The 18,214-nt window shown below is 34.3% G+C and overlaps 1 protein-coding gene across 2 annotated transcripts in view; it reads left to right on the top strand.

Moving 5' to 3' along the window:
* LOC111058491 (U4/U6 small nuclear ribonucleoprotein Prp4) overlaps positions 1 to 17,871 on the top strand; it is a 35,601-nt gene extending 17,730 nt beyond the window's left edge. For both annotated transcript variants that reach the window (XM_022346027.2, XM_039427562.1), the window contains exons 7-10: positions 8,538 to 8,753; positions 9,965 to 10,072; positions 16,646 to 16,814; positions 17,451 to 17,871. In XM_022346027.2, the coding sequence (XP_022201719.2) occupies positions 8,538 to 8,753; positions 9,965 to 10,072; positions 16,646 to 16,814; positions 17,451 to 17,594 (637 nt within the window). In that variant the 3' untranslated portion in view covers positions 17,595 to 17,871. The remainder of the gene's footprint in view (positions 1 to 8,537; positions 8,754 to 9,964; positions 10,073 to 16,645; positions 16,815 to 17,450) is intronic.
* Positions 17,872 to 18,214: the final 343 nt, after the last annotated feature.

The following is an 18,214-nucleotide window of genomic DNA, read 5'->3' as shown; positions in this document are numbered from 1 at the left end:
GTCGACTGATGCATACCAAACTCGATACAGGTGACATCTCAGTTAGCATTGCCTCATGCTTGTAGTAGACGGCTGCATACCAAACTCAATACAGGTGACATCTCAGTTAGCATTGCCTCATGCTTGTAGTAGACGGCTGCATACCAAACTCGATACAGAGTCACGTAAATTTTGTATCATATAATTATACAATGTACATTTCAGGCTTGAAATGACAATGTAATTTGTTTTTTTTTTTTGGAAAAGAGATAGACGCTGCATACAGGATTAACTTAGGTGAGGATTAATTTAGGTAAGGTTTGGTTTTTTTATATTTTCAACTTTCAAGGTTTAGAGTTCTGCATACAGGAATAATTTAGGAGAGGATTTTTTGAATCAATTCTTTCATGATACTGTAACTGTTATTCTGAATTCAAAGTTGCGAACGTGAACATGGATGGCAATTACCTCCAGGTAATGTGGTAGTGTTGCAGTTTGAGTTACATGGTCAGCAATAGGCGTTGGCATTGTCATTGGCGTATGCATTGGTGTCGGCATTGGCGTTGGCATTGGCTTCGACATTGGCGCAGACATTGGTGTAGACATCAGTGTAGATATCAGCATAGTTATTGGTGTAGATATTGGCGTAGATATTGCATTGGCATTGGTGTAGGCATCAGCGTAGATATTGGCGTAGATATTCAATTAATGAGTCACACTAGTTCGAAAATCACCCAAATGTTCTTAACACTCTTCATGGCATTCACTTGTTGTCGATTTCGAGATTCACGTGATAATTATTTTGATGTTAATGTCCATGCTGTACTTGTTATTTTAAAATGCTTATAAACTAAAAAGAAAATTTTGATTAGGCTACCAATACAAACTAATACACATGAAAATTATTTCTGAGTATATAATCAATATAAAAATGAAATTTGTTAACATCTTATTATACAGTCAGCAATACAAAAATTGTGAAATCTCCTCAAACTCAATGGAGACATCAATTACAAAATTTTAATAAAAAAATAATTTCATTTCCATTTATTCACTGTTCAAATATTTTATAAAAAGCAAATTATTCAATATTATTAATCATCGTTTGTTGGATACTATAGTTTATTTCGACTTTTCAATGTTCTAAACACAAACTACATTTCATGACAAAACTTTACTATCAATCATTAAACAAGAAATCATTCAAAACATCAATAATATTTTGCTTCAAAGGCAATCAATATTCATAAGTAATCATCTGCATCTATGGCAATCAACATAAGTAATCTGCATCTATGGCAATCAACATAAGTAATCAACACAAAAAATATCATCTCATTACTGCCTCTCTAAGTCATAACCTCTGTTATTCCTTCTTTAGGCAATAATGGGTTTCCATCTCGAAAAACAATCACATACCAGCAAAATTCTAATCAACAAACCCCACTAAAAATTCTACATACACTCCAGCATCCATTTCAAACGATAATCAATCATATCAAAATTTATAGAACAAACAGTTTTTAAAATTTAGAAAAATACATCAATTACAAAAACTTTAGAGAAATTTTAACCTTTAACTCATTTCAATTAATAATATGACAAGACGTTTTTATTTAATGAAAACATTATTCAAGTTAACTTTCATTTATATTGAACATCTCATATATATGGCGACACAATTAATTAATACTTTCAAATTTTGAAGTTTTATTATTATAACAAAAGAATTTATACATAAGATTAAATTTCAGCATGTTCTAAATTGAACCATTTATTTTTTAAATAATTTCATAATTTGAAGACTGTATGATAAGTACAAACATTTCAAGATTACAATACAAAGACAATCAAGATGGATAATGGGTAAATAAGTTCCCTAAAAATACAAATAAGAGAAAAAGAAAATTGGGTAAATAAATTTCCTAAATAATACAAGGAAGAGAAAGATTAATTAGAGCCTATCCTACATGTCAGTACTAAACTTTCATAAGGAAGTATATTTAATAAAATATACTACAAATGAGAAAATGGGACATAATTTGCTCTGAAAAACCTAGTTACCTAATATGATACCTGACAAAAAATAGACATAATTAAAATATGTAATACATGATGAAAAAATATACTGCAAGCAAACAATTATTTACACTACAATAGATAGATTTTAGAAAAGTTAAGTTTTATCAACAATTTAAAGATTAGGAAAATAAGCTACTATTTTAACTTCCAAAATTATTTCAGAAAAAATACAAATTTAAATGACTATGGACAAGATTGGTTAAGATATGCATCATAGAAGAAATTTACTGAACATTACACAAAGACAGGAAAGACTCGAAATTTGAAACGATTCAGGGCCAAGAAAAATAGGCTACAGGAAAGAAAAAAGACACAACGGACTCTTATGGACTCTTACCATACACTGCGTAGCAATTATGCTATTCTGAATCCCGGCATAACACAGGATTCCTAATCATTACATAGTGCCGGGGAATACCCTTTCATCATGTGATTCACAGTCATCATCTTGTAAGTAAGCAACTTGAAACAACCTTTGAATACTAACACATCAATGGTGACTTTGTGCTTTGTTTTCTTCAAGAACATAATTTTATTCATGGGTTCATTTGTTTCAACAAAGCCATTTTGCTTACAAAAGTCAGTCATGTTCACTAGATAATGCTTTGCATACACCTTTTCAATTTTTAGTTGAAAGTTGAATTCATCAACTTGATTCAAAGCAAGATTCATTTTGTTTACATTGTTCCTAACCTCTACAGAAACCTGTCTCATGTAAACATTCACTTTATTTACTGTTTTCCTAACTTTCAATTTGGCAATACTACTTTCTTTACTGTTGACTTTCAATAAAGACAACTCCCTACCTACTCCATTACTCAATTCTACAATCTCACTAGGATTTACTTTTTCAATAACAGTAACTAGGCCTACATTATCTGAAACTTGAAATGATTGATCTTGTATCTCAACACTACTATCATCCTGCTTCAATTTGTTTTCATCTTCATGATTATCAATCAATGTTTCATGTGTATCTTTTAATAGAAGGTTTATACTAACCTGCTCTAGTCTTATGCTAGCAGATTCTTGCTTCACATCATCAAACCTAGCACTTTGATCTTGTTTCAAATTATCAATCTTAGCATTTTGCTCATCAAACTTTTGTGTTAAGAATGCTATAAGATTCAGATCATTTTTAATGTTTGCCATTTTGTAATATGCACTGATATCTAATCATTAAAACTTGACCACTCCAGAACTGACCTCCCATCCAGCAGCATACCATTCATAACCTATCAAGACATCAGCCTACTAATAATTTTTTATAACCAGGGATATATTTTGTAGTTTGAGTCCCACACCAGGGCGTACCATTTGCCATGCTACCAATTTCTCCTAAATAGGTTGGATAGCATTTCTCACTTATTAACCTAAAGGAAGCTATCGGCTCCAAAATAGTAGATTCTTGATAAATTATGAATGGATCTATTGCATATGAATGAGAAATCCAGTTTTCAGAGCAAATCAACTTATAGGAATTCTGGCAATATACAACACAAATCCACAAAACAATACCTTACACACTTAAACATCTAGCATCATTACAAGCTAAAATACTTATCCAGTTATATAGTTGAAAACAATGGCTATAGGCTTGTAAACACACAAATCAAATTATATAAACTTAGAACACCATAAAACTGTTCAAATCTCAAATTAAAACATTAAAAATTTTACTTAAACAGAAAAATATTCAGAGAGCACAAAATTAGAACACATAGCCAGCCACCATTTTTTAGAGAGAAGAACCCCAAAGTACAGAGCAAAGCCACACCTCAAACCAGTGACTACGTTATGAACATGTCACCAATATTAAATTCCAAAAAATTATAAATTACAAGTTCAGAATTTACATTTTACATTTGTTCTCAATAAAACTTTATTTCGAAACTGTTATTTTAAATTTATATATCCTCTATATTTATAATGATCTATTCATCTGTTAATTCTGTTAACTCTGTTTCGGTGATACCATGGAATGTGCAACACAATTATTTATGATAAATTCTCAGTTAAAAGTTGTCCGCATATCGATTACTCTGATATTTACTATCAAGTTTTATAGATCTCGAATTGAAGATTCGATTTTAATCGAGAAAAAATGTAATATTACAGCTTCAAAATACTAAAATTAATCAATCACCTCAGAACAGCTTGTTTTGAGAAAAACCAACATAATATGGGCCATAAATTTATCAGAAAACGTCCAACTCATTTGAAAAATTGTGAAGATCTCGATGTTTTTGAAAAGGAGTTGTAAACCTTTTTGATGGGTGAGCTATTTTCTATACCAGTAAGAGTATGTGTGAAGAGAAGGCTCCTTTGTGTGATTTTTCTTTTTTTTTGTGTTAGCCGACCACTAACGGTAGGACATACATGATACACATGTCATCATACATTGCTGCGACATCACAACAAAAGGCTTCAAGTAAAATTTTTTGAGGTTAGTTTTTTGTATCTTATGTTTTGCAATTTTATGATGTTTATTTGTTTTTCGCTGCTCTTACTTACTCCCATGGCCATCTATATCTAAGTTGATATTTGGCCGCACCTACTCACTCCACGTAGTTCGCTCCTCAGCATCTTTTCCAGTCGCTCCAAGCCTCTCCATGTCAGTCTTATCTAACATCTGTCTGGATCACCTACGGGGTCTTCTTCCTGGAGGGTTGGGTGCTAAAACTTTTTTCAGATTGGACTCTTCTCTTCTGATTATGTGCCCGGCCCAATGTAATCTCCTACATTTTATTTCGCTTACAATGTCTGGGTTGTTGTAGAGTTCTCTGATTTCCTTATTATGTTTCCTCCTCCATTCTCCTTGCTCATACGTGGGCCCATAAACATCTCTCGCTTTTTTCTTCTTTCTTGGTCATTTTCCAAGTTTCAGAGTGGAGTAGTACTGGACTTATAATTGTTTTGTGTAGTCTGAGCTTTGTTTTATGAAATAGGGACTTTGAAGAAAGTGATTTTTTGCAAGCATTTACACCTGTTTGCTGAGTTTACCCTATTTTGTATCTCTACAATATCTAAATTTATAATATTACATTTTTTCTCAATTAAAATCGAATCTTCAATTCGAGATCTATAAAACTTGATAGTAAATATCAGAGTAATCGATATGCGGACAACTTTAAACTGAGAATTTATCATAAATAATTGTGTTGCACATTCCATGGTATCACTGAAACAGAGTTCTATTTCAGAATTAACATATCATTATAAACAGCATAGAGGATAAATAAATTTAATATAACAGTTTCGAAATAAAGTTTTATTGAGAACAAATGTAAAATGTAAATTCTAAACTTGTAATTTATATTTTTTTTGGAAATTAATATCGATGACGTGTTCATAACGTCACTGTTCTAGGCTTCATCTAAAAGGCGGGTCATTGTTGGCTCTTCTCTAAAAAAATGGTGGCTGGCTATTGAAAGTGTTTTGTGCTCTCTGAATATTTTTCTGTTAAATTGAAATTTATAATGTTTTAATTTGAGATTTGAACAGTTTTATGGTGTTCTAATTTTGTATAATTTTATTTGAGTGTTTACAAGCCTATAGCCATTGTTTTCAACTATATAAATGGATAAGTATTTTAGCTTATAATGATGCTATATGTTTAAGTGTTGTAAGGTGTTGTTCTGTGGATTTGTGTTGTATATTGCCAACATTCTTATGAAAATTATAAGTTAGTTTGCTCTGAAAACTGGATTTCTTATTCATAATTCGTAATTTATCAAGAATTTATCATTTTGGAGCCGATAACTTTCTTTAGGTTAATAGGTGAAAAATGCTATTCAACCTATTTAGGACAAATTGGTAGCACGGCAAATGGTACGTCCTGGTGTGGGATCAAAACTACAAAATATATCCCTGGTTATAAAAAATTACTGGTAGGATAGATATCTTGATAGATTGTGAATGGGAGATGCTGCTGAGTGGGAAATCGGTTCGATAAAGTTCAGGTTCTAATTTGTAAATATTTTTTATGCGGTAGCAAGATGGAGAACAATAAAAATAATGAAGTTTTATCCAGTGAAAACATTCAAAACTTAGATGAAGAATCTCAAGATTTATACCTAACCTTAAACAATGACTCAAACGGTAGTATAGCTGTAAGTGAAAACGTTTCAAATGTAACAATTCATGAGGAAGTAGTAGAAATATCAAATGAAACAAGTATGGTAGGAGCTAAAAATGATCTAAATCTTATAGCATTCCTAACACAAAAGTTTGATAGACAAGATGCTAGGTCTGATGAGCAAAATGCTAAGATTGATGAGCAAAATGCTAAGATTGATAATTTGAAACAAGATCAAAGTGCTAGGTTTGATGATATGAAGCAAGAATTTGCTAGCATAAGACTAGAGCAGGTTAGTACGAAGCAGGAAATAAAAGAGATAAATGATACATTAAGTAAAAATCACAAAGAAATAGGTCATCTACAGCAGAAAACTAATGATCTTGAAATATCAATGTTAGATGTAGAAAAATCAATGCAAAACAAAATCATTCAAGTTTCTGATAGGGTCAATGAGGTTAATGAAAGAGTAAATAAAAATAAGATCATAGTTGAGCAACAAAATATGACACAAGATGCTATCAATGTAGAAGATAATGAAAGTATTAAGCATGTTGAAAAAGAGGTTGTAGAATTAAACGAAAAAATAGACAAGGAAATCAAGGTATTATCCTCTTTGAAAATAGATTGTCAAGAAAATACAGCTGCTTATAACTGAGGTTAGGAAAAACATAAATAAAATTAACATGTCAACAAAACCGATGTGTAATCATACTGGTAACAAGAGTAATTTCGAAAGGTTTGAATTCCAAATGCAACTTGACAAAAAGAATCCAATGCATTTCTTAGTAAACTTCACCGAGTATCTTGAGAGAAATGAAATCACAAACTGGATCAAAATTAAAGGTATTTTGGAAAACAATCTTAATTCAAATTTTGCTCATCGTAATGGATACTTGAGATTGTTACCCCGAGATATTTGAATTCCTGTACTTGCTCGAATTCATGCTCATCTATTTTCAAGCTACCCATCCTTTCCCTCTGGTTTCTTGTAAAATGTATCAATTTAGTTTTGGAGTCATTTGTTATCAGGCAATTTTTTCTGCTTCTCGTAATAGCAACTTGGTAAGGGTTATCATGTCCTCTACACTTTCTCTAATAATTGCCACATCATCTGCAAAAGCCAATACATTAATCTTCAATCCAACCTCTACACCCACATCTTGTTGAGCTACTTTGTGAAGCGCTTCATCTAAGGCCATGTTGAATATAATTGGAGAGAGCCCATCTCCTTGTCTGACTCCTGAATTAACCAAGAACGGTTCACTGTAGTGGCCATCAATTTTAAAAGAGCATCTTGATCCTGTCACAGTCATTTTTGACAAATGAATGAGTTTTTTTTGGATACCAAATTTCTCTAGCTGTTTCCATAGTTTATCCCTTTTAATACTATCATATGCTTTTTAGAAGTCTATGAAAACTGCAAAGAATTCTATGTTGTACTCCCAATACTCTGCTATTATTTCTTTTAAAATGAAAACTTGGTTTGTTGTTTTCTGCCTTTCACGAACCCAGCTTGGTGCTCTTCAACTATCCCGCCACAATAGTATTCTAGACGGTTGAGAATAATTTTTGATATCACTTTATAGGGTACACTAAGAAGCGAGATGGCTCAGTAATTACCGCAGACTTCTTTAGCATCTTTTCTTAGTAGGAGCATTATAAAAGCTTCTTGCCATTCAGATGCTATTTGTTCTTTCTCCCAAATTTCTAGGATCAGTTCCCACAGTTATTTTGTAGTTACTTTGCACCCTTTCTTTAATAATTATGCTGTTATCTCATCTCTTTCAGGTGCCTTGTTGTTTTTCAAGGATTTGATAGCTTTTTCCACTTCTTCTCTGGTTGGGGGTTCTACATTAGGCTGATCCATGTAATAATAACACTGCTCATTTTCTAGGGAGATCCCATTTTGGTCCTCTACATTTAGTTATTCACAAAAGTATTCTCTCCATTTTTCTAGTACTTTTTGACTCTCAGTTACTAAGCCTCCTTCTTTATTTTTCACTCCATAGGGTTGTGTAGTGAATCCTTTCTTGAAGAATCTCACTGTTCTGTAAGAGTCACTTTCATTATTTGATTATGTATTGTCTTCATCAGCTTTGTCCAGTAGCCCAATAATATAAGTCGTTTTCCTTCTTCGCTGCTCTATCTAATGTTAAATTTAATGTTAAATCAATTTTCTATCGTTATGATTTGTAATTTTCCAGTGGTTTATTTATTGTTATTGCTTGTTTATGTTATGTTATAAACCTCTCGCTGATGACAAAGCATGTATGATGAACATGTTTATCATACATGTTAGTGACCAGACTAATCTGTTGAAAATGTTGAAAATTCCTATACTCAGATAAGAGCCTCTGGAAAGCTATAAAAAAACAGTGATAAAATGTGTTTTTAGCGAAGAGCCGCTGGCGGACGTGGAAGGGCACGCACCGAACCGAGTAAGTCGGATCGCATTCCACCCGAGCGGTCGCTTCCTGGGCACCTGCTGCTTCGACTCGTCCTGGCGCCTGTGGGACCTGGCCGTCGGTCAGGAGGTCCTCCATCAGGAAGGCCACACCAAGCCCGTCTACTGTCTCTCCTTTCAACAGGACGGCGCGCTCGCTGCTTCTGGGTAGGCCTACGTGTAGCTTACATTTTTAAAAGTTGATTTTTGCTTTAATTATGAAATTAGTTTTCAAATGATTAATGTAACAAGTACATATTTGATTCTCTGTAAGTTAATTTTCGTACATAAATAATGGTACTATACGTTTCAAAAGATTACATGATCATATGGGACATCCATTCAATATGGCCGACTGCTACCACCACGCACTCTTAAGAACGTGGTAGGGTTAATTTGTTTTTCCATTGTATTTATTAAGTTAAAAATTATCATAATTAGTTATAGTTATTATTAATTAAAACACTACTCAATATAGTAAGATTCCCGTTAGGTCAGTGGAGATGATGGAACTACAGAATTACCAATTCTTAGCCTTCTATAGTAGATAGTTGTGATTCAAGTTATTCCGGTATATCTTATGTTATGTTAACAATTGTTTATTATTGTTAGTAATGATCAATTTTATCTCAAATATATTTTATTCTTCAAGAAAATATATCTTTTCATGATTTAATAATACATTTCTTTTATTGAAATGAAATATTTTGATAGTCCATTATACGTATTTCTTCATAGCCAACAAACGATTTGGGAACAGTGCGGTGCTGAAAAATGATAGAGCTATCTGCTTTGTCTAATGACAGGCAAGGTTAGCAAACTAATGTTAATCATGTGCTGACTTCATATGTGAATCTCTCCATTGCGTGAAAAATACTTAAATTTTGGTACAGGTTGTCAAGGAATAATCAATTGCGATCCAACTTTGCTATCATTACATTTGGTACGCTACAAATGCACAATAATTTATTGTTTTTTTTTTTGTAATTTGTAAAGTTCTACCTGAATAAATTTGTTTAGTGCGTCATGAATTTTCTGTCTCTACTTTCCTGACTTATCGTAAAATTCTTTGAATTTGAATTTCTAAAACACAACGATTTTTTTTTGGAAATGAATAACAACTGAAAGATCTTTGAACTATCAACCTACTATTTTTTATGATTCATCTTCATATAAATAATGAAGAATAACAATGTATTCTATGTGACTTGTTCTTTTCAATACATTCTTCGATTTTGTATTGGTTTTTCCAAAACTTTTCGACATAATTAATTAAAAGCTAAAGCTGTGTGATATAGCTTCTATGTTTTGTTTGAACTGACAATGATATCTTTTATCAATCATATGAATAATGATTATTTTATGTTTGTGTGTTGCAGAGGGCTGGATTCGTTCGGACGAGTTTGGGACTTGAGAACAGGCCGCTGCATTATGTTCTTGGAAGGACATTTGAAGTCCATTTATGGCATTGACTTCTCGCCAGATGGGTAATTGTTATTCATTCACACACACTTTTTTATATTCATAGTAAGTGTATTGCTTTAAGTTCTAGTTACATTCAAAGAGTCGCTTAAATTGTGCCATCATTTCAATGCTAAACACATAAGATTTGTGAACCAAATTTGTTAAACAAATCATAATTACAACTGCTTTACAATTGCTCGATAATTTAATCAAATTATTTTCAATTCCACTGACGTATAATCTAAATCTGTATTAATTTATACTCCACTAACCCTGACTGAAGATATGCTGGATTACAACATTCTTTCAACAGGAAGTTTAATTTTATTGTTATTGTATTTCTCATTTGCAAAACTTTCTCATTTGCAAAACTTTCTCATTTGAATGAGAATAATAATAATTTATTATTATTTAGCAATCTCTTAATACTCAATAGAAATTTACATGTCGCTAAATCATAGAAAATACAATATAATATTGATCATGTATATTATATTTGTATATATTTTTTTTTAGAATACAGTCTACACACTTTTAGATCTAGATGAATTAAGAATAATAGAACTGAAAATTCACTACCAAAAACGACAAACTATAATAATAATAATTTTTTCAGCATCCAAAGTACTAATAGTTCTGTGAACAGTAGACCTCACACAGTTATAAACCACAGCCTCCTCTTCTATTGTCCATCAGAGTAAATCCTTTCTGTATGACGGTGTCGGCGAGATATCGGTGTGAAAACGGCTAATGGCTGTTGGGGTTGGTGTATCGAAAATGCTAACATCAAAATCTCCTTCAAGACATACTGGCAACAGATCAGCCAGAATCATCATGAAAGCAGAAAAAGGTCGAGAGAAAATACTATGTTTTTTTAGTTATTAATTGCATGCAAGGAATAGTCCACACGACAGTTGATTTATTACCAAGTTACATTAAGATATTAATTTCATGCGTCATTGCATGCAATTAATAATCCACTCGACAGCTAATTTATGATGAATAATTCTATAGTCTGATTTTAAGATAATATTGGCGTTCGAAGGAGACTCCTTTTCCTTTTGTATTATCCTTGAAATGCAGAATTTAAAAAAAACCTTATATTGTCACAAAGTGAATTTTTGTGACGGACGTAGAGCCGTCGTCTAATGTATAATTTAGCGAATTTATTCTATTTTAGAATAAGGATAAGGTCGACTGCCAGATATATTTTGTTGGACTTGTAGTTGTGTATGTACATCATCACCATCGCTGTCAACCCCTATAAATCATCAGCAACAGATTCATCATAACCAGAAATTTCCAGATCTTGTTTACCACTCTGAGCGTTCTCGTATTTAGTATTGCAGCAGCAGCAGCCGTATCATCAAAGCGATAGGCAACTACCGAGTTGAGTCGGTATCATTCTTCTTGTAATTTCTGGTGAGAAATATTGTTTACCGGGCTAATCTACGTACTATAGGAATTAGCAGTATTGTAATCATGGATGCACCCTTAGCATCAGCACTAGTGGACTCATACCCTGTCACATGGCCAGTGGCGTGATCGTCTCCTGAGACTCCTATTGGTCGGCAATCTCTTTTCCCCCGGCCTCCCAATTTTCCACGGACCCTACTCTGCTAGGAGCAGAGCTAGGCAAGAGGCAGTTTTTCGGTGGTTGAGCGTGAGATCGGGTCACGAATCTCCTCTCCTTACGACGTTCCCGGTACTAATTATTTATAGGGGAATTATCCTATTTTCTGTCAATATAGAATATTGTAGGACGAGTTCCGGACAACTCGAAGTTAGAACTTCCTTGTGGGATTTTCTTTCTTGTCGGCTATTTTTCCTAAATTCTTATCACTGGGGGTGAACGAGTTATCCTTGGTTTTGAAACCTGTAAGGGATCTTAAGTTTGTACTACAAACAGTTAAGTGGGAAATTTAACTAGGCTCTTGTAGCGGATTATTTTTTAGTGCTTAATTTATAAGTCTCGACTCTGTCGCTTCACGACGTTTAAGTTTAGTGCGGGAATTTGTTCGCTATTCTCCGTATCAGTATCCACGTCGATTAAGGTAATTGTATGTCAGGACTGGTAGTCCGTATATTTTTCCTTCTCTGTAGTAAGGTGGCCTTCAGTTTAAAGAGTAATTTTTCTCCATTGAATTTTTATTCTTGTAGGGAAATCCCTGTCCTTTTTAAGAATAGTTTTTCTCAATTAATTTTTATTCTTGTGGGAAAATCCCTGTTCTTTTTGAGAAAAGTTTTCTCGATTAATTTTTATCCTTGTAGAGAGATTATTATCATTTATGGTAAATTTTCCTTGCTTAGTTTTCATGCTATAGAGTGGCCCTGTATCTTAAATTCGCTTATCAGTTTCTGACTTGCTGTAATTCCAAGTAGGAAAAGCCCAATCCTTTTCCTAGAGAACTCAGGTGCAGCTTGAGTTCGTCCTTGTCGAAGTTGGTAGACTGCGACATCCTTTCTCTTACTTTCTCTTCACTTTCCCTATTCTATAATCCTTCTAGCTCTCAGGTACAGCTTGAGGACTTCCGCGCCGAAGTTTCTAGACTGCGGCGTCCTTTCTCTTTCTTTCTCTTCACCTTCCCTATTCTAAAATCCTTCTAGCTCTCAGGTACAGCTTGAGTACTTCCTCGCCGAAGTTTCTAGACTGCGGCATCCTTTCTCTTACTTTCTCTTCACTTTCCCTATTCTAAAATCCTTCTAGCTCTCAGGTACAGCTTGAGGACTCCCTTGCCGAAGTTCCTAGACTGCGGCATCCTCTCTCTTTCTTTCTCTTAATTTTTCCTTCCCTGTTTAGCACGAGATCTCAGTTCCAGACTAGAGATCGTCCCCGTCGCGGTCCTCAGACCAGCGAGAGGTGTAGGGAACCTTATGTAAAGCAGGATCTTAGTCACAGATTAGAGATCGACCCAGTCGCGGTTCTCAGACCAGCGAGAAGCTTAGGAGAATCCTTGTAAACCCTTCCCTATCCTCTCATAATAGTCGACATACTGACTATTAATTTAAAAGCGTTTCGGACGATTGAGAGTGACTCCCATACCCTTAAGGGCAGTCACAGATTGGCCCTTAATAACCGGTGCGCAGTCACCAGATTAGCGCGGAAATCCTGTTTAGCAGTTTCAGAATTGCTGAAAATCCTTTCGCAGCTGCAGGCTCGCGATTCAGAAATCCGACACCCGAAACCTCATCCTCCAAACTATCATAAAATTGAAATAGATATACTATGTTTAGCTAGCAGGTCCAGCCTGCTGAGAGCTAGAGCGCAATTCTCAGATTGCGGATTATTGAGCAGATATTTATTTGCTGTAGAGAATAATAATCTTATTATTGGTTCTCTGTTCCCTATACCCTATACCGTATACCTCATACCCTGCACCCTATTCTCTATAGCTTACACCCTATACCGTGCCCTATTTAACTACATCTTAAATACTACTAATAACTCCATAGTTCCGTCATACCTTTATCCCATAGCTCTCACCTTAAACCCCATAGAAAAACCACATCCCGGGCTTGCAGGTACAGCTTGCTCGCCGTCAATTCGCAGTTGGTTCAGATTGCGTACTACCTTTATAAATAGAATTATTGGTAGGGATCTGATAGTCAGATCCGTCTCCTTGTATAGGGTTATCTTAATCTCCCTTAACACCCACCCTGTATTCCAAAGGCCGAGGGCCGAATCGGCCAGCAACGGCACGGACAAACTCTCTTCCCCTGAAATTAAAAATCTCGCGAATGAAGCAGAGGGTAAAGAATCAGGATAGAGGGAAAAGTGTAGGTCCGGTAACTCCACCTGTCAGTACTGCTACTGACCCCGACCCATATCCGACTGTAGCTAGTCCGCGTTGTAGCAATACTTCGCAATTATTAGGAAACCTAGAGGGTGGAATAGGGTATTCTAATAATATGTACGTCGACGCGAAATTCAAAAAGGAAAATTCTGTCAAATTTCCTGAAAACTATTGCCTTGTTTCGCTGTAAATGCGAAACATAAATATTAACATATAAACATAAAGAGAAGAGCAAAACCGTCGATGTGAATCTTAGAACTCACTTTGCTCGATTAAGTATAATAATAAATAGTTCTGAGAACAGTAGACCTCGCGCAGTTAAAAACCACGCCTCCTCTAATATTCACCATCAGAGTGAATTATGTCCTGTCCTGCGTGTCGGTGAGATATCGTTATGTAAACAACTAATGGCTGTTTGGGTTGTTGTATTGACAATAATTGACCGAGCGAAGTGAAGTCTAAGATTCAAGTCGTCGGTTTTGCTTTTCTCTTCATGTTTATATGTTAAGCATTTACGGCGAAACGCGGCAATAGATTTTCATGAAATTTAACAGGTATTTGAATTGCGCGTCGTCGTATATACAAGGTTTTTTGAAATTTTGCATTCTAAGGACAATACAAAAGGAAAAGGAGTCTCTTTCGAACGCAAATATTACCGTAAAAATCGGACTATAGAATAATTCATCGTAAATCAGCTGTCGAGTGGATTATTAATTGCATGCAATGATACATGCCATTAATATCCCAATGTAATTTGGTAAAAAATCAGCTGTCGTGTGGACTATTAATTGCTAGCAACGAGGCATGCAATATTGATAACTCGAAGTAGCTTATTATTTTCTTTCGACTTTTCTCTGCTTTAAACTCTGTAAGCTTTTAATGATATTAGCATAGTTGTTTACAACTATGTTGTTATAATAATAGTTGTTATAAGTTGTTATAATATAGTTGTCATAGTTGTTTATTAATATTAGTAATTATTGTCGATACAACATTCTAAACAGCCATTAGTTGTTTTACACACCGTATCTCGCCGACACGTCAGGACAGGACATAATTCACTCTGATGGAGGCTGTGGTTTTTAACTGCGCGAGGTCTACTGTCCACAGAACTACTAGTTATTAATATCAATATAAGCAATAACTATTAATATCATTTATAATTATTAGCATTACAATAATAATTTCTTGTAAATAACTATGCTACTATCATCAAAAGCTTACCGAGTTGAAAGCAGAGAAAAGTCGGGAGAAAATAATATGCTACTTCGAGTTAATCAATTGCATGCCTCATTACTTGCAATTAATAGTCCACACTACAGCTGATTTTTTAACAATTTACATTGAGATTTTAATTGCATGTGTCATTGCATGCAATTAATAATCCACTCAACAGCTGATTTATGATGAATAATTCTATAGTCTGATTTTTACTCTAATATTGGTGTATGAAGGAGGTCCTTTTCCTTTTATATTATACTTGAAATGCAAAATTTCCAAAAACCTTTTATATACGTCGACGCGCAATTTAGAAAGGAACATACCTGTCAAATTTCATAAGAATCTATTGCTGCGTTTCGTCGTAAATGCGGAACATAAATATAAACATGAAGATAAATGCAAAACCATCGACTTGAATCTTAGACCTCACTTCCCTAGTTCAATAACTTTACCAGCATCTAGAGAAATTATTACTTGTAGTTTTGTGAACAGTAGACCTCTCGCAGTTATAAACCACAGCCTCCTCTAATACTGTCAATCAGAGTAAATTATCTCCAGTCCTGTCGTGTTGGCGAGATATTGGTGTGTAAAAAACTAATGGCTGTTTGGGCTGCTGTACCGACAATGCTAATAATTTATTGTAAACAACTATGCTACTATCATTAAAAGCTTACCGAGTTGAAAGCAAAGAAAAGTCGGGAGAAAATAATATGCTACTTCGAGTTAATCAATTGCATGCCTCATTACTTGCAATTAATAGTCCACACTACAGCTGATTTTTTAACAATTTACATTGAGATATTAATTGCATGCGTCATTGCATGCAATTTATAATCCACTCGACAGCTGGTTTATGATGAATAATTCTATAGTCTGATTTTTACTCTAATATTGGTGTATGAAGGAGGTCCTTTTCCTTTTATATTATACTTGAAATGCAAAATTTCCAAAAACCTTTTATATACGTCGACGCGCAATTTAGAAAGGAACATACCTGTCAAATTTCATGAAAATCTATTACCGTGTTTCGCCGTAAATACGGAACATATAAACATATAAACATAAAGAGAAATGCAAAACCGACGACTTGAATCTAAAGGGGTCCATACACTAGGGAACTTGGATCGGCGAACTTGGTTCCCCGAACCAAGTTCGTGTAGGATTTGACCCACACACTGTAGTGAGGAGAGTGAACACCCGTTCGTTACTTCAATGTCTTTCGGGGTCTAGAGATAAGTGTTTCAAAGTTTGCAGCTGCTGTGGAAAGAAAATATATTTAATATAATAAGATAGAATATCTATATTCGTCCCTGGCGGACGAACCGAACAAAGTTTTCAATCCAGATTGAAGACCAAATTCGTCACGAATTTGGTTCGCGGTCGCCAATTTTCCTTGGTTCATCGATCCAAGTTCCCTAGTGTACGGGACCCTTTAGACCTCATTTCGCTCGGTCAATTATAGTTTGTCTTTTTTGGTAGTGAATTCTCAGATTTATTTTTCTAGATTTGATAAGTATCTAGACTGTGTTTCTAAAATGTTGGCGATGCAATAATGTTGAATAAATGTGTTTGTTGATTCAGATATCACATTGCCACTGGCAGCGAAGACAATGCGTGCCGAGTTTGGGATCTGCGGCGAAGAAATTGCGTCTACACAATTCCAGCTCACATGAATCTCATCTCTGATATAAAGTACCAGCGATCTGGCGGCCACTTCCTCATTACCTCATCCTACGACAACACTGCCAAGGTACACTTATCATTACATTGTTTCTATGTAGCCTACTAATTCATCAAGAATAAAGCTAGTCACAAAAAATTCAGATTTTCGAAGTGTAAGAATGATATACTATTCAGTACTGCAGAGTTTTTGATCAGAATACATGGATAGAACAATCCATAATTTCGATTTGGTAGATTTTCATTGCCATCTACTCAACTAAATTTGTTAATTGTGTCTACTCAATTAAATTTGTTAATTTAGTTGAATGGTTGAAAGACCATGGTAATATAGGATGCAGCAGCGAATCGTTTTTTTTTAATACTTGCCAAGAATTAATGACAATCTTTTGTATAATAACCATTTCATGATTAGGATTGAATGAAGATTAATAAATTATTTTCATGCTCAATTTTTTCATTTCCAGTCGTAGTTTTTACTTATTTCAGTTCATTGCAATCATTATTACAGTGATTGTTGAAGATTGGTAACGTTCAAATGAGTAAATAATGCTTCCAGTTGAAATGACCAAACTAGGTTATTTAAATGGAAATCTTTAGAGTTGTCATTATAGTACTAGTTGCCCTTTGATAAATTTATAAACTTACTACTTAATCTTAATTTTTGAAAATCGTATTCAATTATTGATGTTTTGGCTTATTGCAGGTGTGGTCAAGTAAAACGTGGCAGCCATTGAAGACTCTGTCCGGACATGATGGGAAAGTGATGGGACTTGATATTTCTCCTGATTCAAAGTTCATTGCCACATGCTCCTATGATAGAACTTTCAAATTGTGGGCTCCGGAGTGACACTATTGAATTACTCATCGCGTGAGACCAAACAGACTTTCTTATTTCTATTCAATTTTAGACTTTTCTGTTGTAATCGTTCGAATTACCATCGAAATCGTTGATCATCGTAGGAATACTCGTGATTTATTTTTATTTCATATGTGAAATAACTAATCACATTATCATTGATTTACTTCCTATCTGTGGTAACCGTCAGTGTTATTGTGGTAAGTGAAGTAGATTGAACACATTTCGATTTGTGGAATTTGTAAATAGAATTTTTATGCAACAGAAACATGTTTCTTGAATTCACTAAACCAATATCTCGAGACAGTTTGTAGATTTTCAGTGAGATGCATTGTCTTGCTAGTTCTAGCATTTGCTACTTCGTGAAATGTTCCGCTTGAATGCTCTTAATTTTCTCCCCATATAAGTCTTGAACATATCGACGTGGGAAGGGAGCGGCAGGAGGGAGCTAGGCGATTCTAAACCAAATATTTTATAATAGAAATCGTCCCGCTCCTGCTTCCCATGTCGATGTGATCAAGGCTTTATTCTGAATTATCATTGTTTCTCTGCTGATTGTGAATATAGTATTTATTCATCTTGAATTACTTGAGAATTTAAAAAAGATGTCA

The sequence above is a fragment of the Nilaparvata lugens genome, chromosome 4 (assembly GCF_014356525.2).
Source record: "Nilaparvata lugens isolate BPH chromosome 4, ASM1435652v1, whole genome shotgun sequence".
Lineage (NCBI taxonomy): Eukaryota > Metazoa > Arthropoda > Insecta > Hemiptera > Delphacidae > Nilaparvata > Nilaparvata lugens.
This window is presented reverse-complemented; position numbering and strand designations above follow the sequence as displayed.